We start from the raw sequence: 23,222 nt of genomic DNA, 5'->3' as shown, positions 1-23,222 counted from the left end.
AGTGTTCTAGTGAAAATATGGCCAGTGAGCAAATATTCAAGCACTAAATCCAGCATACAGAACACTAAATACTTTAGATAATAGTAGGATGAAATATTTGTAAGTTGCATGTAAAATCCCTTCAACACCTTTTTTTTTGGGGGGGGGATCATGCTAATGTTACTAGTAACAAAATAGCATGTTGGTGTTTTATAACTTTTTTCTTTTCACTAACACACACTGAGGTAGATAAAATCCCACTGAACAGTGGAACATATCACTACAGAATAGGTTTCAATTTTATTTAAAATTGGTTATAAGACACAATAGTAATTTCTTGATAATATCTGGGATCTCTGCATTTTTAAAATTTTTTGTGTACAATGGCAGCAGTGGTAACAACTATTTGTATTTTAAACTAAAAATGTGTTTCCAGCACTTTCCAAGGTTAAAAAATAATTTGAAAAACTGTTCTCTCATGTAATTGGATTGCATCATGAACATTAATATATAAAGAGTTTACTTTTAAAAGGGCCCTCCTTTCACAATTATTCCAAGCTGCCATTTCATACCCTATTCAGGCACTGGGCTTCAATCGTCAGCTACACACACTTTTAAAAAAATAATAATAATAAATAAATGTATTTATTTATTTATTTTGGCTGTGTTGGGTCTTCACTGCTGTGCACGGGCTCTCTCTAGTTGCGGCGAGTGCGGCCTACTCTTTGTTGCAGCGCATGGGCTTCTCATTGCGGTGGCTTCTCTTGTTGAGGAACACTGGCTCCATGTGCGCGGGCTTCAGAAGTTGAAGCATGTGGGCTCAGTAGTTGTGGCACGCGGGCTCTAGAGCGCAGGCTCAGTAGTTGTGGCGCATGGGCTTAGCTGCTCCACAGCATGTGGGATCTTCCCGGACCAGGAATCAAACCCATGCCCCTGCATTGGCAGGTGGATTCTTAACCACTATACCACCAGGAAGTCCCTACAAATAATTTTAATAAGGCAATCCTGGTCATGGTTGTCCGATGTGTCCATGTTGAAAGTAAGAGAATTCCAAAAGGCCTTTATGCAACTAACATCTTGTGTCACAAAAAAAAAACTGAAGAGGGCTTCCTTGGTGGCACAGTGGTTAAGAATCCGCCTGCCAATGCAGGGGACACGGTTCGAGCCCTGGTCCGGGAAGATCCCACATGCTGCGGAGTAACTAAGCCCGTGTGCCACAACTACTGAGCCTGTGCTCTAGAGCCCATGTGTCACAACTACTGAGCCCACATGCCACAACTACTGAAGCCCGCATGCCTAGAGCCTGTGCTCCGCAACAAGAGAAGCCACCGCAATGTGAAGCCTGTGCACCGCAACGGAGAGTAGCCCCTGCTCGCTCCAACTAGAGAAAGCCCACGGCCAGCAACAAAGACCCAACACTACCAAAAATAAATAATTTATTTTTAAAAAATTAAGGATTTTTAAAAAAAGAGAGACTGAAGAAGTCCTAAAGGAGTGAATGACTTCAGTTACATGAAGAGTTGGCTAAGCAAACTGACCATAAACAGAATGATAGCAAACTGCTTTAAGTTTCACATTTGGTGGACACCTTTAGCTACTAAGAATTGGCTAACTAACAGCAAAATAAGTTAAACCACTTGAAAATATTAACCTTACCTCCTTCCTCACTATCAATAACCAATAAAGCTTTGCACTACACTACTCAAATCAAAAACTTTTAAGTCATAATGTTACTCATGGTCAACTGCTTACCGTAATAAATCCGTATCCCTTGGATCGACCTGTTTCACTATCCATCATGAGCTGGATACTTTCAATCTAAAAATGAAAACCACAATTATTATTTATATAAATGAAAAAGGGGGGGCAAAAGTATTTTACCCCTTGAAACATGATTTTAAAATGGCTCCCCCTAAAACATAATAGAAAACATACTACAATCCCTCATGCCCCAAAAATCTTCTTTCTAGAGGCCGAGGAACTTCCTAAACAGGAAGTTATGCACTGGGGAATCTTTTGCATCAAAAACCACTAAAAATCTGAAATCCTTTGCAGAATACAATGTTAAAAACGAAATCAACCTTTTTTCTTCCCCTTTACTAAAGTACACCAAATGTTAATTCTCAATTATGCCAGACACAATAAATTGCCTCAAATGTTGGAATAACTAAAAATAACAATTGGATGTGGTTGATGGTTGCACAACACTGTGAATATGCTACAAAGCAATGACTGTTCACCTTAAATGAGGGAAATGTATTTACATCACAATATCCCAACAAACTTGGCCATACAAAGAAGCATGAAAAATTAAAATACAGCACCCACATATTATATTTCATGTTCTGGTTGTTTCAGGAACATATCCATTTTGTACTGACTGACCAACTCATACAATTATGATTTGTGCACCATTAATATGTGTATATTTCCAACAAATATAAAGCACCCACAAAATTAAACACCCCAACTTTATCATTATTGACACATAAAACAGTTTAACAAAGGGGTTGAGTGGGGTAGTGAAAGAAAACAATGAAACGTATATCCAAGGGCCATAAAGATTAAGTAGTGGACAAGGTACGACAGGAACCAAGATTTTTATTCATGGGCACACAATGAATTTTTTAAACCAGAGCACAGCCTACTAATAACATTTATTCTAACCATCTCTTCTAAAATGAGGAGAACTAGACTTACCCTGGTGATTCTTACGAAAAAAATGCATAAAAATATCAAATTACTATGTTTTGTACCAGGAACTGTCAGTGTTGCAATTCAACTGCACTTCAAAAACATATGGAAAAAAAAGATCAGATCTGTGGCTACCAGAGGGGTGAGGGGTGAAGGGTGGGGGGTGGAGGGCGGAGGAAAGAGTTAGATAAAAGTAGTCTAAAGGTACAAACTTCCAGTTATAAGATAAATCAGTACTAAGGATGTAATGTATTATTAACACTGCTGTATACTATAAATTAAGGCTCAAGAGTAAATCCTAAACGTTCTCGTCACAAGGGAAAAAAATTTCTTTTACCTATTTCTTTAATGTTCTATCTGTATGAGATGACAGATGTTCATTAAACCTATTGTAATAATTTCATGATGCATGTAAGTTTAATCACTATGTTGTACACCTTAAGCTTAGACAGTGCTGTGTCAATTTTATCTCAATAAGAAAAAAAATGAGGACTAAATGGGCATAAACAGTCTAATTCCTTACATATTAAGTACAGAGAAGCTTATATACCCCTAAATTTTCAGTAAGAAAAACTATCCCAAGAAACAAACCAAGAAAAAAAAGAATCTCTTGCTCCAATGCACAGTACATTTTATCATTCAGGTTGATTTTTTAATAATTGAAGTTAATACTATGCATTTCACTGTAGCATTACAAATGTTGACAGATTCTGTCTTCAAATGCTATCTTCAGGGAAACTACCTTTATCTAAGTTGTCTCAAAAACTTTATAGAACCACTCCAATCCTAACATTAATCTCTTAGAAACATGACAAAGCAAATAAATAATTATGCAGTTACATTTGTTTCAAGATTTAGGATCCACTCAAAAACTTGGGACTTACCCTTCCAAAAGGCTCAAAGATCCCCCGAAGCATATCTTCAGTTATGTTAAAGTGTAACGAGCCCACATAGAGCCTCATAGGTCCAGCACTTCCCTTTTGCAGATTGTTTGCCATTGCTGCAGCTCTGTTTTTTTCTGCCTATAAGTTAGTTAAGACAACACATAAGGCACATCACACACATCCATTTAGAATGAATAAATACCATTTTGAACAGAGTAGTAAATCCCACTCATACCTTCGGTTTGCTTAATGACAACTGATACCAAATTATGCTAAGTATAAGTCATACATAAAAGAATACTGGGGGACTACACTGGTGGCACAGTGGTTAAGAATACGTCTGTCAATGCAGGGGACACGAGTTCAAGCCCTGGTGCAGGAAGATCCCACATGCCATGGAGCAGCTAAGCCCATGCGCCACAACTACCGAGCCTGCACTCTAGAGCCCGTGAGCCACAACTGCTGAAGCCTGCGTGCCTAGAGCCTGTGCTCCACAACGAGAAGCTACCGCAATGAGAAGCCCGCGCACCACAACAAAGACCCAACGCAGTCAAAAAAATAAAAACAAATTAATTAAAATACATATATATATAAAAAAAGAATATTGTATGATTCCACTTACGTGTGACTAATGGCACTGAACAAGTACACTTAAAATGGTTACAATGCCAAATTCTTAAACAAAAATTTTAGATTTTACTATATGCCATTTTACCACAATAAAAAAATTTTAGATTAAGTTTTAAGAACATATACAAAACTCATATAAAGCAACTATGCAAGGTATTTCATATATAAAATGTGATCTATCAACACTACATTACTTCCCTGTTGTCGCAGTGGTTGAGAACCCGCCTGCCAATGCAGGGGACACGGGTTTGAGCCCTGGTCTGGGAAGATGCCACATGCCACAGAGCAACTAAGCCCGTGCACCACAACTACTGAGCCTGCGCTCTAGAGCCTGTGAGCCATAACTACTGAGCCCATGTGCCACAACTACTGAAGCCGGAGCACCTAGAGCCCGCGCTCCACAACAAGAGAACCCACTGCAATGAGAAGCCCACGCACCACAACCAAGAGTAGCCTCCATTCACCGCAACTAGAGAAAGCCCACACATAGCAACAAAGACCCAATGCAGCCAAAAATAAATAATAAAATTTTTTTAAAATTAAAAAAAAAACCTACATCATGCCAATCTAAAGCAGCATCCTGGTAACATATGCCAAATGTGGAAATATAAGATTATCTCCTGGAAGTGTTAAATACACTCATTATTCATGTGCTCTCAATATCACTGTTACTCAACGTACAGTACACCAACTGGCTGTCCATCTTAAAAGGACTTACGTCAATATAAATCAAACCAAGTAAACCATTCAGTTCAGCAGTCATTTTTTCCCATACCAAGTACTTCTCAAAGGCAATAGTTATCAATTTATATTCTAACACAAACTCCTTTATTTTAACAAACTGGGGCATAATAGGAAGTTAAAGTTAAATGAATTCAAAATCTTATTTATCAATGTGATTCTTCTGAGCCCTTTGCCAGGCCAACGTACACACTATTAGGTTTGTCCTCCATCACAGGAAATGAATTGAGCAATGATTCCCCCCAGCCTGCTTCCTAACAATTATTTTCTTATTGTGACATATAATCAAATGATAAATACCCAATATTACATATTTCTAAAACACTATGTAGGACCTACTATCATCTTTTAGAGATAGAAGGTAGTAATCTGACCACAGTTACAGCTTAACAGTGAAACTGGAATTTCACTTAAGATCTGATTACAAATTTTGTGCCTAACTATAAAATGATGTAAAAGCTTGATGAGTAACCAGATTTCTCAGGAGTTATGAGGAGTATCTGTTTCAGGAGTTTGAAAAGGAATGAACAGAACTATTGTTATTTTGTATCGCTCAAAAAATATTCTTTAAATCCTTAGGAATTCCCTGGCGGTCCAATGGTTAGAACTCGGCGCTTTTGCCACTGCCATGGCCCGGTTCAAACCCCTCATGGCGGAACTAAGATCCCACAAGCCGCTCATCAAGGCCAAAAAAAAAATTCTCTAAATCCTATATTCTTGATTTAAAAAATCTAAGTTATCAGGTAGTCACAGAAATCAACTTGTTTCTTAGTACAAAAAGGTACTGATGAAAAATCCAAAAAATACTTTCACGTTAATATACTCAATAGATATATCCCAACTTTTCTATACATAAATGAACTAAAATATTAACACTAATTTCATTTTTACAAAGACAACACTCATTTATTGTGGAGCATCAGCAAAGAGGAATTAAATCATAACTTGGATTATCTTAAACAAAAAAACTTTCTCCAAATTAGTCTGAAACATCTTACTTTCAAGAAATGCTAGAATAGCTAGTTGTTCAAACTATTCTTAACATTATATAAAATCTTTCACAACTATGTATTTTAAAACAGTGAAAATATTAAACTTACTAAAAATGTCAAAATCATTCCATTTAAAAGACAGGAAGGGGAAAACATGTTCTTAGATGCTTCTATCCCCAAATAAGAAGTTATCACAAATTAGTAAAATTCTAGAACAAGTTCTCAAGTCTTTTTCATGAAATAGGTATTTACAACTTACATTAAAATGGAATAGGATGTTATTAAGAATACACAATTATCAAAGAAATCAAGGCAAATTTTTTTTAAAAAACTACCCTGAGAACATCTGACTTATGGTAGGAAGTGGTGATTGTCTAAGGCTCAAGACATTACAACACAACACTAAGCAACAGCAGGTTTCTAACACTACCAATGATCAAATTCTTAACCAAGAAAAAAGTTACCTGTGACGCCTGTACTATGATTGGCACTCCTAAAACCCGCTGGCCAGTTAATCCTATTGCTAGAGGCACTGAGCTAACATCGACAAACTCCACATAAGCAATTCCTTTGGAACGTCTTGAATTTCTATCAGAAATCATCCTCACATCTCGAACCTAAAAAGAAAACACAGTTTAGGTTCTGTTTGTGCAACCATTCACAGTAAGTATAATAATTTCAAAAGACAAGAGGCAAATTAATGATATTACAAAGCAAGCCATTAAAAAGTTTTTAAATAGGTAAATTTGTAGGCCCAATTCATTTATCAACATACATCAATTCCAACACTATTAACTTCCAAGTGAGGCAAAAAGAAATGGTATCAAAAATAAATTCCCTGGACTTCGTCCAGTGGCTAAGACTCTCCACTCCCAATGCAGGGGGCCGGGTTCAATCCCTGGTCAGGGAACTAGATCCCACATGCTGCAACTAAGATTTGCATGCCGCAACTAAGAGTTTGCATGCCGCAATTAAGACCCAATGCAGCCAAATAAATATTTTTTTAAAAATTCCCTAACTAAACTCCACCAAACAAAAAAATGTTTTCTCATTTTATCTGTCACACTGACAATTACTAAAACGTTGTTTGCAGTTTCTACTTAAATTAGCTCTGTAAATAGGCTTAGATTACCTTTCCTACTGTGGAGAAAAACTCTTCCAAATCTCTTGGCCGAATTCTTGCTGCCAGCTGCATGCAGAAAACGGTCCTTGCATCTCTTTCCTCAGGAGTCAGATTATCAATAGGCTCCCTAACAGGGGTAAAGAATATAGAATTAACTTTATAACTTATTCTTTTAAGATAACTTTTAATGGACATTTTCAGTAAACAGAATAAACTTTCCTGAAACCAGTTTGTCACTACTGCCAAGCCCATTTTAACTATGATGTATATAAAATGTCCATAAAATAATTCAATGTGACTCAATGTCTTCAATATAACGACAATTTCTAAATGTTTCTTCTCATAGTATCTTACATTATCAGGACCAAAGTCCACTGGCCTCTCAATCTTACAAATGGTACTCTCTCCAGGATAATAAAGGGCCAATCAGAAGCCTGAGAGTTTAATGACAGTCACAAGTAATAACCCGAGTCCACACTAATGTTGGACTGGTCCAAATTAGTAGAAAGGATGTTTCCCCAAAAGGAAATCATAAAATAAAATTAAGTTTCATAATCACAAATGACAAACTTGTGAGTAAAACCTCAAATGATGAAAACTATTTGACTCTTAAGAATTTTTTTTCACAAACTGAGACAGATACATGGAATACTGAGGCAGTTGTTTATCAGAATTAGATCAGTCTTACTAAGACTCTACAAATTGAATACCCGAAAAAATACTTCTTGACGGTTATAGAATACAGAGACAGTAACAATTAAGTCAAAAATGAAAAGCAAGAGATTATCTAGACAAATAACAATAGTGGGATTTAATTTACTCATGCTTACAAATAGATGGTGTACACTTCTAAATTTACAGAGGAAACTAAAAGTGCCCAAATATGTGAGAAAAGTAAAAGAGCACAATAGATAAATTTAACTTAACGAATGTCAAGGAAAAATAACAATGTCTACTGACATTATTATAAATAATTCTACTAAGATTAAGGTTCTAAGTAAATCCTTAAAAACGTTAAGCATAAACATGCTCTTTCTTAACCATGTTCTGGACATTCTCCAGAAGAACTTTACGAAACTCACGTTACATCCCTTTGAGAAATCTGCAAGTAATTTTAAACCTATTACCGTAAAACAGAGGTACAAAGCTGACTATATCCGAAGAATGAGAACTAAACGGGAGATTTCCCATGAAAGAAAACTAAATATTAAATAAAAACTCAGTATCTGTTACAAAGAGAGCCTTTAAGAACATAAAGGCTATCACTAAAATCCTAGGATTAGAATACATCAAACAAGAAGACAGACTCAAAAGTTAAAAGGTACCTTTTAAGGGAAGCCAGAACATCAGTAAAAAACAATGCTATCATGCTAACAAAACGTTCCTTGAACCAAAATGGTAGACTGGATAGATAAGTTTTATCTTTTTTTAAGAAGAAAATACCTCAAAGAAACACTCAAAAACATAATATTACTACTTCAAAAGTCAATTCGGTTACGATTTTGGAAATTAAATACTCTTCTCAAGTAAGGGAGCCAAATGATAAAACTCATGACTATTTCAACTACTTTCCCACAAGTTATTTCAATAACTTAAAATTTATTAACTCCAAAGGTGAGTCAATTCTAAAGTTTTCTACAGCTACCATTAAAAAATTTTAGCTACTATAAAAGGGAAATTAAAGCACATGTAACATCTACACATTAAAGTGGTAATTTCTGCTCTTTTCTTCTCACATGCAAGTTATTGAAAACTTAGAAATTCACATTAATCATACTAGGATTAGACTTCCCTGGTGGCGCAGTGGTTAAGAATCCGCCTGCCAATGCAGGGGACATGGGTTCGATCCCTGGTCCAGGAAGATCCCACATGCCGCAGAGCAACTAAGCCCGTGCGCCACAACTACTGAAGCCCTCGCACGCGCCTAGAGGCCATGCTCCACGATAGGCCACCGTGATGAGAAGCCCGCGCACCACAACGAAGAATAGCCCCCGCTCGCTGCGACTAGAGAAAGCCCGCGTGCAGCAACGAAGACTCAACTCAGTCAAAAATAAATAAATACATAAATCTTTTAAAAATTAATAATACTGGAATTGCAAAACGAATCAAGATTTAATATGATCCAAATTACCGTAGTCATTAAATTTGGCATAGCATAAATTGTAAAAACTTTATAAAAGCTAAAAGTACAAAACAAAGGAAATAGGGACAGCAGTTACCTCACTGGGCTCTTGTCTTTTCTGAATGGACTTTTGCTTCGGGAGCGTCGTCTGCTGCAAAGTTAAAAAGTTTCAAAAGTTACCCAAACAAGTACACCACATTAGTTCCTTGAAAAACAATTTAAACAATTCAGAAGTATGTTTAAAAACCTTAATTTGATGCTATGAGGCAACCCAATCTTTCCTCGGATGGCACTGTTAAATTTTGGTCCGGAGCTAAAAAGGAAACACAAAATTACACTAGTTACAGGGTTAGGGTCTTGCTAAGATCGCGTTCATGCGCTCTCCAGCAAGTTTAACATTGTTTAGGCTGCTTGCTTTCCACCTCAATTATGAAGAGGAAATAAAGAGACTTTTTCTTCTCAACTCTATCCCAGGCAAACTGCTCTTACAGTTATCCATCCTGGACCACTGAGAGGTGCCAAGACCAAAGGTTACAGCCTCAAAATTTTTAATTATCTGAAGATGCTCAATTTTCAGTCTAGTTCTCTTTAACTACATATTTATGAATACATTCCTGAGATTTAGGGGAAAAAAAAAACAGACACAAAGTGAAAATTATCCTGAACTTCCCTCACACCAGGACTAACTATAATTAACAATTTGGTGTGCATCTTTGCAGATCCTTCCCCTAACGTATACACATGTGCTCATATATACATACATATACGATATTCAGGTGCGTCTTTCTTGTCTGAGGAACTTTTTTTTTTCAGGCCACACGGCGTGGCTTGTGTGATCTTAGTTCCTCAACCAGGGATCGAACCCAGGCCCCAGGCAGTGAAAGCGCAGAGTCCTAACCACTGGACCGCCAGGAATTCCCTTGAGGAATTTCTTTTGAAAAATAAAGGAACTAATTCTTTCCATAATCATGAAACTCCAACTTTTTCATTTAACATAAGTCTCCAAGACTGCATATAAGCATATGTAGCATGTCATACAATTCAGTTTTTTCGACAAAACAGTCCATAGTGAAGATGTGAAGAAGTTCATCAATCCCTCAGGAAAATTCTTTTTTCGGGACTTGACATATTAAAGGAGTGTTTTCGAAAAAGATCACAAAATTAACTTTTTAAAAAGCTTTATTCTGTAGCCTAGAATATTCTAAAAAGGCCCAGTAGTTTATGGCCCTTTTATTTTGAAAGACCAAACTAAGTTAAAAGGTCAGATCAGATGTCCCTTAGTGCTCATCCTGCTATCCTTTACCAGATGGGTAGCAAATGAAAATATATGGTGGTCTTCAATCCACATTTGGATTTGTTTTCATGGACTCTACATGCACATTTAACACCCAAGCAGTTCCAAATAAAATTGTACTAAATGGGTCCTTTGCAAAAGCACACTGAAAGTGATCATTAAGAATACATATTTACTGGATAAGTAAGAAAAGTCTATAAGCTATTGTCTTTCCCCTTCAATTACAAAAGTTTCAGTTACTGCCTTCGTAGTTAAAAATCACCTGAAACCAAACATAAGAACCAAGTGAGTTTTAGTCAGACCAGAATCACAGGCTGACTTCAAGTATTCATCACTGATGAGATAATAGTATTTAGAATTTATTAAAGTAATCCTTCCCCCCTATTTAGTTCATTCTGGTAAAGAAGAATGCAGTAAATTTTGATAAATTGGACAAAAAGCAAAGTATTTTCTAATAAAGCACTCAGACTTAAAATAACATTGTGGTCCTTTTTAAGCTGTTAAAAAGTTTATAAAATAATCAGCTAAGAGGACCTTAGAGGACAAGGAGTGGAATCCCTTTTATTGAAAAACCTGAATCAGAACTCCAAGTATTACTAACTTTATTGGCTTCAAATAATACCAAAACATTTCATCAATAGCAGTATTGTGGGTGCTCGAATTTACATTCTCTTCTCATTCAAGACTCAATACCCTGTCAGTGGTTACCTCCTTCTTAAAAAAGATGAGAAAACTAAAGCTTAAGAATGTTTCTTAGAACGTTTAACCAATTTAAAGAGCCAAGGCTCTGATTCAGGACTGTTGTCTTTGAATTCAATCTTAAACCATTCAAGTTTTAACGTTAAAACTGTTAATTTTAACATACCCCACAGTTTACAACAGTATATTCACTAACAGGAAGGAACATCATAAATCACTAGGGATTGTTAGACTGAACTGCTTAAAGAGTTGCAAGAAGGCTCCTTCCAAAGTCATTAATACATTTTAGCTTTTTAAAAATTACTATTAATGAAACATTTCCAACATGTTTAACCACATCAGAATTTCCAGTGATTCAACCTTCAAAAGCAGTTTTAGTGCGTTCTTACTATTAAAACACCTTAAATACAAAGATGTGTGATCATTATCAAGAAGCATGCACTAAATTCACAACTGGTCTGTCATTTCAGCTGAAAACAGCCACACAGACAAGATTGTTAACTATATTTTTGACTGACTAACATATATTTTGCAATTTGTATCCATATGAGCTTTAAAATTTTAAATAATTTTATGTTCAGTAAAGGATACTGTGATAACTCACAAACCTTTAAGCTTTCATGTATTTGGCACTACAATATCAAATCTTTTTTAAAAAGCACTTTAGTGCTTTAGTTTGAATTGGCACACAGTAATAATATTTTTAGATGGAGTAACAGAAAATGTTCTGCATGCCTAGTAAAACAAACTTATGTATCTGTCCACACACTGCATTTCTACTGAACTTTTCAATGCCAAAATCCTTATTTAATACTTTTTAACTGATCATATTGAAAAATAAAATTCCACAATTCAAGTCACTCCAGTTACACTGCCATCTGGATACCCAGAAAAATCTCTCAAACCAATATTATCATAAGTATAGTTACATACTAAGGACTTCTGTAGCGGCCTCTGAATCTGCGATCTCGACTTCTTGAACGGCTCCGTCTCCTTTCTTTGCTTCTACTTCGCTTCCTTTCACGGCTTTTGCTCTTTTTCCTTTCTCTATCTCTACTTCGCTTCCGTTCCTTACTTTTGCTTCTTTTTCGTTCATGACTACGACTTCTGCTCTTGCTTTTTTTCCTCCTGAGAAGAAAAAAGTCACAATTATCTTGCTGATTTAAGAATCTGCAAAAATATACTTCCTTTTATGGTCAGATATATTTTGCTATTTTTACTATCATACAATGATATTAATCATCACTTATGGAAAAATAATTCCTAGGTAAGGCAAACAACACCCCACCTTTGCCTTCTACTACTGAAAATCAGCAGCCAGTTGACAATGAATCATTTGAGTGAGAGGGACTATAATGATCTTTCTTGAGAGTCAGCTAGAGCTTTAACAAGGAGAGGACTTATTGGTAGGTATAAATCAAAACCTGAACTTTTACATGTTTTTTTTTTTTTGGCCATGCTGCACAGCATGCAGGCTATATCTTACCCTGACCAGGGATCGAACCCCATGCCCCCTACAGTGGGAGCAGAGTCCCAACCACTGGAGTACCATGGAAGCCCGGTGAACTTTTAAATAAAGTCTATCATATCTGGCCAACTAAGTATAATTGTAATCCAAAACATACAGTAATAAAATCAAAGTTACGAGAATACTACATTAAGTATTAGTGTTGGATCATATAAAAACGTTGCCATTAAATACACTAATTTCTCTTAAGTAAACCAATTTTGACCCAATTTGCACATATGAATATTATATACTTTCAAAGGGCCATACAGGCATCACTATTTCGGTTTTTATGGGCAAAATTATTACAAATAATGACAAAGGACAATAAAACTAATGCAGTAAAATGCAATCTGACACTCCTAGACTTCAATGACCACTTCAGATACTTTCTTTTTCAAGTTACAATGAGTATACCAGATATTGAAATATGCCATTTTTATGCCAGTTTATACAAGCCTGTGGGGTACAACCAAAAGGAAGAATCAACACCTTTATAAATCTTTATAAATTCTCAAGCTCTGAAAGGTAAAAAAGCCAGTCAGTCGTGTATCTTCCTCTTCATTTCTGTATTCCTCACAGCATACCACCCACTCATTCCATAATTTTTATAATCTGTACCTCTGTCATCACCCAAATTTTAGAGGTGCCTTCAGATATTTCAATATAAATTGAATGACATTTCAAATTAAACTTATCCACTTAAATGTCATTTTGTAGTGGCTAAAAGATTATGAAACATTTTGACAACTACATCATTTGGAAATTGAATTAACTGTTTAGTCCTTATCAAAGCAGTTAGCACAAGAGCAATTGAAGTCTGCCTCAGAGAACCTGTAAGCAGGTCATCTTAGAGTGCATTGAAAATAGAAAATGAAGACACCCACCTTCTGGAATCTTGAAACCCACACTCCAATCACAAGGAGATGTAGAGCTTTCCAAGGAGGCAGAAACTTTGTCTAAAATTTCAAGATAATCCACCTGACTGTCAGAAATGTATATGCTAAGTAGCACATGACAGAAAATTAGGCTACACTCATTACTTATACAGACGTCATCAAAGCAATGCCCAGAAGGGCAACAGATAACATTCCAACTTTGTTGCCTAAAAACCTGAAACTGTCTCTTAGACTAAAGAATTATCTGAAATAGCTATAATCAAAAATCCTAAATATTATCAATTAGGGGACAAAGTAAAAACTCCATCCCCCACAAAAAGGACAAATAAAGTTTTGCTCTACTCATAAATGGTCCATTGCAGAGAGGCAGCCAACCTCCCAAATTACCTCTTTTTAGGCCCAAAATTTATTGCGCCAAAGGAAAGGACTCGAAAATTGGAGAGCTAATTTCAACTTAAGGTCTTCCTAGGACTTTTTATAAATGAGTCCCCACCCACATCTGAAGGCAACCCCAGACAGGTAAAAAGACAGCAACATACTAAGACATTCAGAAATATAATCCTCTTTATAAAGCCCAGACAAAAATTTAAGGGTGCAAGAAAGCAGTGTACTTCTCTATAACAAGATGAAGCTTCAAAGAACATTTATTAAGTTAACTAAAGAAGGGTTATCAAAATCCACACTAATAGTCAAATCCTGTTACAACTTAAAAGGGACTTTCCAAAGTCTTTAGTGGCAGTGGAATTTTGTACTGAACATCATTGAAGTAAATCGTCCACTGGGCTGGGCCTTTGGACTTTTTGGTTATATGGCCTCTGCTGTAAAGGTGTTTTGCTATAACTGGATTTGACCTCTTCCATGTAAGAAGATCTAAATTTTAAATGCAAAGTACTCTGGAAAATAAGAAAAAAAAATAGAAAAGTCATTTATTCCAAAATTTATAGATAATCCACACCACAGTAGCCAATATATTTCAACTGTGTCATTTATTGTTTTTTATCCTTTTTTGAGAAATTCCAAGAGCTTAACTGAATGGATGCTGGTTGAGACTTTGCAAAACTGGTTATACTAACAAATAATACTCCCATGAAGGCAAGCTCAGGTACTTAAAAAGGCATACTTTGAGGTCTTGCCAAGCTCAGGGGTATAGTTTTTCAGAAAGAAAGCTAATAGACAACCAATTTGCATTAATATTAAACTTAGTTCCTTTTACTATTACCTGTAATCAATTGAGTGTATGTAATGAGAATTACTATTGTTTAAAAGAAAACATTTACTAGTCAGTCAACTCTCAATTTCTCATAATGTGCATTTTCTTACTACCCTGAAACTACATCCCAATACTCAATGGCTTTTTAAAAACAATGAAGTTTTAGGATGGAAAATGCACATGGCACGTTCCTTTGGTTAAGAGACCTAATTTATACTAAAAACTAATACACAAGAACATTGTTTGTTTTATAATTTATCCCTAAATACAAAAAATTTTTTCTAGCTAACTTTCAAATTAATTTGAATGACTAATTCCCTTCAGAAAAAAAATGGGTGAAGTTACTGACTGACCAAGGGAGTCATTTATTTAATCAACTTTGAGAATGAGGAGAATGAGAAGTCTGACAGAAATAATTTGTACATTTCAAAAGAAACTAGATAATAGCTTAAGTTCTGAAAAGGTTCTTCCCTTAAACAAAGAATCCTATGGCCAATTAAATTGTCCGTTCTCCTATTTAGTCCCATTGGACTTGGGACTTGATGCTAATTTCCTTGTAAAAGACTGGTAGTCTTAATGAGCTTAGCTGTAGCATGACTAACAAATATAAACTGGAGATGGTATTAGTAGCAAGGAATGACATGTAAGAATGGTACAACAAAGAAGGTATGTGCCCTATAGTGTAGGTCCTCATTCTTTTGGCACTTAGAGTGAGATCTTTATCCATCCACTTGGCCTGATATCTAGAGATTGGGTAATTTCAATTTATATGGTTACCCATTCCTGGGTTTTCTTTTGATTACAGAATTGCAAATCACAATGATTAATTAGGAAACTTACTTTGGTAAAAGGTCTAAAATCAGAGGACATTACACCACGCAAAGATTGGTTGACTGCTTCAAATTATAACAATTCAAGACTAAACCCAACCCAATACCCTTAACGTGATTAGTGAGGAACTATAACAGACTCCCACCCAAACAGAAAAAATATATATGTCCTACAAATTATATCATTATGATCCATTACTACAGTATTCTAGGGGTAAGAATACCGGTGTAGCAAAACCTGGACAATCCAGTCTATGTCCTCATCTATTTTATGAAATTATATTAACCTACCTTACAAACTTGTGAGAATGTTGATGTAGTATATTATAAAGCACTTAGAGCTCTTAGAAGAAAGCGCCAAGAAGAACCAAATAAGTGGCTTATTCTACATCATTTTTCATTATGTATCATGGGGTCACAAACATGACAGAACGTTTGAATATGACATCACGAAGGCTAATAAAACATCTTAATGCTTATAATACAGACCATGTGATGTTAAGACTCAATGATTTTAGAGCTGAAGGAAAAGTCCAAGAACAGGATCAAATTTTATAAAGTGCATCTATTTAGACTTCTTGTATACTATACTCTGTACTAGTCTGTATCAGAGTTCCTATTAAGAGTTACTTCTTTAACCCAAATGACACGCATAAATATTCAGAGTTTTTGGAAACTCCATTTTCACTATTAAGTCTATCAGAGTTTAAAATGCTTAAGAGGATGAAAGCCATGTAAGAGAAACATTAAGAAGTACTTAAGTGTGCTGTAACATTACTACAAAAAGAACCTTTAGGAGCATCAAGGAGCATAAATAATTCACAGCTCTGACTCCTTCAGTAATTCAGGGCAAACAATACTTCTCCACAGCCTGGTTATTACCTTCTTCTTTCTAACCATCTTCAGTGGATATAATAGTTTTATTGATAACATCAAATAATATTAAGCCAAAGTTAATAAATTTAAGACAAAAGACAAGTTCTAACACTAGAACTCTGATCCAGATTGTCATGGATGGACTTGGAGGGCAAGGTGTCCAAAAAGTCCCTGACACCAATTCCTGAAATTACGGAAAGAGTCCATAGTTTTACATCCTCAAATAGTGTCTCATCCCAGAAGGTAAAGAACCTACTCTTCTAAAAAAGGCAAAGAAACCCTTCAGGAGAGAACCTTGGGTTTGATGCTTTAGCCACAGGAATACAACTTAAAGTCTCAATCACATATAGCTCCCCCCAACCCAGGTCCCTTCTTAAAACTTACTTTTTGCTACGTTCTTCATGGCCGTTGGCACTGCTCAACTTGTTCTCATCCTAAGCAGGGTTGATAGAAGAACATCATGAGGACGAAGTGGTAACATTTCAAGTTGTCAAAGGGTAAAGGGAATAGGAATAAGAAAATACAAAACAATTTTAAAACTAATTATTTATTTATAGTTTAACATGGAAGGCTATAAAAAAATTTAGATGGGTATGTGTTTAACCACTTTGTTGCTTACATATTAAGTCATCAAGATACAAAAATAAAAATGCATATTAACACGTTAAATTTTATTTTCTTACATAGTTAGATAGTAAGTTATCCAGATTTACAGTGTTGCAGTGGTTAAATAGAATTTCTATAAAACATGAATGAAGTCCTGTTTTGAGTTTTATTCCATGTGCTATGGCCCCTTTGGTCAGTACCATGGGTCTATTTCTGCCTAAGCCCCATGTGGCCATGCTAGCAGCCAGCCACTATCGATTTCCTGTGACCGATGCCATTCCTGAGATCTTCGCCCATTTCCGTTGGAGGGTTGGGACTGTAAGAGCTTGATGCCACCTCTGTCACACATCTCGCCCTGAAGCAAACAGGGATTCACACTGCTTTAGTAATGTTGACTCCCAAGAACCCAAGAAAGTCAATTAATAATCGACCAGTCCTATTTCCATACCTGTTTACATGGAATTACATCCATGTTAAACTAAGACAGAATCTTAACATTAAAATAGAAAGTAGCGCTTCAAGAGTCTAAGCATTACAAAACTACATACACTATTCAAAGCTTTAAAGAATTCATCCAAATTGGTACCACATGGTCGAGCTATACACTCCAAAACAAATGTATTATTTTTAAAAGGTTTAGCGCAATGTTTACTTTAAAGTTTGATCACATCAGTTATAGGAGTATAAGTGCTAACTTACAAAGCTTACAGTTTGTGACATAAGTGATAATGCATGCATACTGCTATTTTCACCACCAACTGGTGAAAGAATGAAAAGACACTTTTACTGTGATACTGAAATGGGTCAAAGACTGTATTATTAGTCAAAATAACTCCTTTGTAGTTTTTTTGTGTGAAATATTATGGCAGGGACTAATTAAAAATAAAATATGGAGAACAGTTAAACAGTCATCAAGTGACTCAAGTTGTGATATTGCCTCTTTTGCTTTAAGAATTTTTTTTATTCAGGGATCCAAGAATTTTAGTAATTTTTAACTGAGCAGATCATCACCTGCCTGTTTTAAGATTGACTACTACCAGTCTTATGTATAGGATAAATTTTTAAATCTCACCCATTTCTTCTTGTAAGACTTGTCTTATTTAAAGATTTGCTTGCCACAGACTGGTTATGCTGTGTTATTCTTGGACCCCTGCTGCTTTCCCAAACCACTACATTCACCTTTTTGCTATACCAAACTGGAGCTGGTAATTCTTAGTTGAGTCATTTTACCTAGGGGACCACGGTACAGCGATAAGTCACTCAATTACTACCTTATGATTGACAGTTCACACTGGAATCAAAGGTGAATTCATGGGAGTAGAGGTGAGATATCGTTAGGCAAGTCTACAAAGAGAGATAGATGGGCATTTATTCATCACGCTGAAGTGAAACTACTGCACAATATTATTACATCAATAGCATATATTTACTTTTGTAAGTTACACTTAATGCATCTCTGATAAGATAAATCAAGAGGGCTCCGGGGAGGTTAGTTTACATTTCAGCAGTAGTTTCGTGAATAATGCTAAATTAAGAAATAGATAAACCTCACCGACTTGTTTTTTCTCACCTTCTTGTAGGGAGCCTCAAGCATTGCTTCAATATCAATATCGTCTGCCATTTTCTCTGAACGCCTAGGTAAAGAATAAGAATGAAACATTCAGTGCGTAAACAATTTTAAATTTTGCTAAATTTCCTTCTTACCGGACATATTCCAAAACTTCAGAGACACCCCACAAAACGACTAAGGTGGGACGACGCACTTTAGTAGGCTTGACAATTAAACCTGAAATGTCCCCAAGACCGAACACGCCAAAGCAGATTAAGTATCCGATTTTTACAAAGCCCTTAATGCCTCAAAAAACAACCCGAGAGCATCGATCGAAAGCGCCTCCTTCCGCGCAAAAACCCGCGCTGCCATTTTAGGGGCAAAGGGAAACTCCCTCGGTTGGGAGGAGTTCGGTGCCAAGGCAGCATTCGGCTGGCGCCATGTTGGGAGGTCGCGGTCGTCCCAGGCCTCGAAGGGACAGATCGCCATCTGCCCGAGGCCTCTCTGGAGCCCCTGTCCCCCGAAAACCCTGAAATCTACCCGACCGGAAAAGAAGGGCGCGGTCTTCGAAATGAAGCCTATTTCCCGAAAACCTGCCCCCCCCAACCCCGTCGCTTAAGACCGCCTAAGGAGTGCCCCTCAACCCATCAAAGAACCACACCTCAGAAAAGCCCTGCAAATACGGGGGTCCGCGACGCCTCCTTACCTGTGCGGGCTTTCGGGGCCCCTGCGGTGCTCGTATTCGGAAAGAGGGGGGTTGCTACTGCCGCCGCTGTTGCTACTGTTAAGCCGCTAGGCCCAGGCCGCAGTACCACCCAGCCCGAATTTCGGGCTCCGAGGGCGGATAGGCCCAAGCGAATCTAAAAGAAACAATGGGATTAGAAGAGCCCGCGCGGGAGTTCAGGACGGCGGCTTCGGCAGCGGAGGATCCACCCCTGCGACAGCGTCTGCAAGCTCTCTGAAATGGCGGCCGCGGCTTCCCTGTACTCACATTCACCAACACACATACACACACACAAACACACGGGGCCTCACAGAGCCCTCAGCACGGGCTCTCGCGAGAAGCTGCTCTTAGCTTCAGTCCGGAGCAGTGGAAATATCGCGAGATCTAGGCATAGGGCCCAGCGACTGTGGCCTAATCTCGCGCAATGATTGCGCCACGGATATTCCCATCCCCCACCCAGAGAGCCGCTTTTGACTCCCCCCTCCAGATTGGCATCCACGTCTCGCGAGATAGCGCAAGTTGCTTGCGCAAAGACAGTTGGTACGCTTCCTGTCAATATTCTAGAAAACTCACCGCTGAGTGGAACGTGATGGTCACCGCCCCCTCCTGGCACCTCCCAACGGCTATCAGAAGGTTTCTCCCTCAGCGCTGACGGCTCTCCCCGCCCTCCCGCAGCTTCCCACCTAGATGTCTGTCAAGGTCGCCATAAAGCTACCTAGTACATATGGCGATAGACAAAAACGGAAACGCTCATATATAGATTATCCGCCGGGGTGAAGATGGAGTGAAAAGCATGTGAGAGAGAAGTCGAAAAGAGACGTACAGGCGTAGGGGGCTAAGGGTGTAGCATAAAAAAATTAGATTTCTCGGCCTTGTGGAGCCAAGTGGACTAGGCACTGCGGCGACTGTCGAGCTTCAAAACAACCTTGGAAGTAGTGGAAAAAGGCAAAGAGAAGGTGAAAAAACACCGCTTCTCTTGGCAGTGGACCAGCTTTGTGACCCTCGAATTTATAGTCTGGCCTTGTGTTGGGGTTGCTATTGTTTTTTCAAAAATGTCCCCCATCCCCCTGGAACTTGGCTCCTCGCCTCTGAAGTCGCCCAGATGCCTGGCGGTTAGAGTGTACATTCACCGCTTGTTCTTTGGTCTACACGGTGAAAAAGAGCGGAGGGCAGAGAGATCATTGACTATAAGACTTTTAACTCTAAGATAAAAATGCTTGAAAAAATTTGGAAAGATAACTTAAAAGCAAAAAATCTTGAGGGAGAAAATCTTGAAGTCTGTTGACAGCTTAATGATTGAGGGCAAAGATTTGAAATGAGTTTGTACCTGCTTCAGCACTGTTTGACCTTGGGCAAGTAAATTAACCTCTCAGAGCCTACCCTCCCTTTCCTCTTGTGAAGAGTATAGTATAATTACTTAACTTCTTGATCCTGACATAGGCCGATAATGCTCACTAGTGAATTCTCAGCGCTAAGCCACACATCCAGCCAGGTGGACGTGTAATAAATAAATGAAAATGCTGAAAGCCTAATAGAGTATAGTGAGGATTGAATGAGATAATAGCTGTAAAATGCCTGGCAAATATTTAATCCTCAAAACAGTTTACTTCTGTTATTTCTAAACAAAATTATTTACAGGAAAATATAGAGAGGCTTTCCATTTCGGATTAACTTTCCACTCAGGTGTTTCTTTTAGAGGGTTAATAGATTTTGCATAATTAGTAATAGTCCCTTAACTTCTTTTCCTGAAAACTCAGATCCTCTTTTCATTTTTTATTGTATTTTTTAAAATATTTATTTATTTGGTTGCATCGGGTCTTAGTTGCGACAGGCGGGCTGCTTAGTTGCGGCTTGCCGGCTTCTTAGTTGAGGCACGTGGGCTCCTTAGTTACGGCATGCATGTGGGATCTAGTTCCTGGGCCAGAGATCAAACCCGAGCCCCCTGCATTGGGAGCATAGAGTCTTATCCATTGCGCCACCAGGAAAGTCCCTTCATTTTTTAAATGTTGAAAATCACATTATATTGACGCATAATGTATCAGAGAAGACAAGCTAGCCTTTGCCTCTCTTTTCCCTTTAAGTGTTGTGACTTGTTAATTATGCCAATATTAAAGCATAGGTGGTGGCTCCTTCTTAATTTTTTTCTTTCTTTGGGAACATGACAGAATTTGACCTTAACATCTAGACTTCTTATTTGAAAAGAGAAAGGAACAGCTCTAAGTCACTTGAGTATTGAATATCCCTTAATTTGTTCTCTGTTCCAGGAATATCAGAGTGAACCTGGCAATTGAGCACACAATCAAGGAACACCTGCTGGAAAACTCAGTCTCTAAAACAAAAGTATTTTTATATATTTAAAAGAAAATATTAAAAACATAATATGCTTTTCATTCTCTTTGCAAAACGTCTCTCGCTCTGTCTGGCTCGTGGACTCATTGCCCTTTCATCATTTTGTTCTCGAGTCATTTGCTGTGAAGGTCATTGGGTTAAATCATCACCAGAACCAAGAATATCATTCTATCTTTTTTTTTTTTTTGCGGTACGCGGGCCTTTCACTGTTGTGGCCTCTCCCGTTGCGGGGCACAGGCTCCGGACGCGCAGGTTTAGCAGCCACGGCTCACGGGCTCAGCCGCTCCGCGGCATGTGGGATCTTCCCAGACCGGGGCACGAATCTGTGTCCCCTGCATCAGCAGGCGGACTCTCAACCACTGCGCCACCAGGGAAGCCCTCATTCTATCTTAAAACTTATGAAGAGGAGACCACAGCATAACTAAGCACCAGGGATAAAGGAGGTAACATATTATGCTTATTGAATTTGGCTGAAAATTAAATATATTTTGCTAATGTGAGTTTTTTAATGTCCACATGATTTTTATGGACAGGGGATGCTATTTTTCACACTTGCATTTTATTTTTTATTTGTTTTTGTTTTTCACACTTGCATTTTAAAAGATAATATTCAACTTATATAGTAAGTGCATTTTTATCCAGTTTTCCTTGAGTCTTTAAGACTGACTTAGAAAATGTGTTTTATTTATGAATCTCACTAAATAAAATTTTAGAATCATCTTCACTTTTGCTGTTAATATTGAGTTGAATTCCAGTTGAATGGGCTAAACTCCCTTCAAAAACTCAGTCCCATTTATGTTAGACAAGTTTCCTCAAATTTAGTATGCTTTTATCAATTTAACATGATGTATTATTTCTTAGTATTTTAAAACTTTCCCAAGTATGTAAACAATTCTCCTAAATCTAAAAAATTAAAATCACAAATAGGGTGAGTTTTAAAACTTCTTAAAGTATTCTAATGTAGTCTCATACTTTTCCAATTAAAATCACAAATCTCAAGTCAATTACTCAATCACATTTTTTAAATTTGAATTTCTAGTATGCCAAGTTCCCTTAAACATTACAATTTAAATACAGATCCATACAAACTATTCTTAACCTTAATATGAAAGTTTTAAAACTTTAAACTTATCTGTATAAAAAGGACACTTAAAAGGGTTTTACTATTTTTGAGTTTAACATTCCAAGAGAATTCAGATATTATCTTAGCGGACCAAGGTTCCTGATGGGCCAGTTTCTGACCTGGACCAAACACTGTGTTTGCATGGTTTTCCCAGACAGATTCCAGCAATTCTTGAGCCACAGAGGGCACAGTGAGCTTCCCCCCAACCCTTAAGTCTCCATAACAATGAGAATCTCAATCCCATTTCATAGTAATGGAGGTAATTTTGCCACCCATATGACTTTTGTCTGATTTGAGCTGATCAAATCATGCCCCTCCCTACCCCCACTTTGTACTTGATTTTCCAATAAATCTACTTAGACATTGAATTTGGCATTTGTTTCAAATACTT

The 23,222-nt window shown here is 37.3% G+C and overlaps 1 protein-coding gene and 1 long non-coding RNA gene across 11 annotated transcripts in view; one reads left to right on the top strand and one right to left on the bottom strand.

The window, feature by feature from the left end:
* The window catches only part of RBM39 (RNA binding motif protein 39), a 30,917-nt gene extending 11,117 nt beyond the window's left edge, over positions 1–19,800 (bottom strand). For 2 of the 10 annotated variants that reach the window (XM_067013408.1, XM_067013409.1), the window contains exons 1-9: positions 19,342–19,678; positions 18,657–18,720; positions 16,865–16,914; positions 12,092–12,286; positions 9,263–9,316; positions 7,053–7,170; positions 6,385–6,537; positions 3,558–3,695; positions 1,732–1,797 (exon numbers count right to left, since the gene is read on the bottom strand). In XM_067013408.1, coding sequence (XP_066869509.1) covers positions 1,732–1,797; positions 3,558–3,695; positions 6,385–6,537; positions 7,053–7,170; positions 9,263–9,316; positions 12,092–12,286; positions 16,865–16,914; positions 18,657–18,707 — 825 coding nt within the window. In that variant the 5' untranslated portion in view covers positions 18,708–18,720; positions 19,342–19,678. Of the gene's footprint in view, positions 1–1,731; positions 1,798–3,557; positions 3,696–6,384; positions 6,538–7,052; positions 7,171–9,262; positions 9,317–9,412; positions 9,479–12,091; positions 12,287–13,552; positions 14,458–16,864; positions 16,915–17,163; positions 17,294–18,357; positions 18,370–18,656; positions 18,721–19,341 lie in introns of those variants that run through there. The other 8 variants (XM_067013404.1, XM_067013405.1, XM_067013406.1 and 5 more) reach the window with 6 other exon arrangements.
* A 243-nt stretch (positions 19,801–20,043) lies between these two features.
* On the top strand, positions 20,044–21,763 carry LOC136792575 (uncharacterized). The gene is made up of 2 exons (XR_010836529.1): positions 20,044–20,315; positions 21,624–21,763. It is a non-coding gene; the product is annotated as an uncharacterized lncRNA (long non-coding RNA).
* Positions 21,764–23,222: the final 1,459 nt, after the last annotated feature.

Source organism: Kogia breviceps, chromosome 14 (assembly GCF_026419965.1).
Source record: "Kogia breviceps isolate mKogBre1 chromosome 14, mKogBre1 haplotype 1, whole genome shotgun sequence".
NCBI classification, from domain to species: domain Eukaryota; kingdom Metazoa; phylum Chordata; class Mammalia; order Artiodactyla; family Physeteridae; genus Kogia; species Kogia breviceps.
The sequence above is the reverse complement of the archived record's forward strand: the minus strand, read 5'-3'. Positions and strand labels throughout refer to the sequence as shown.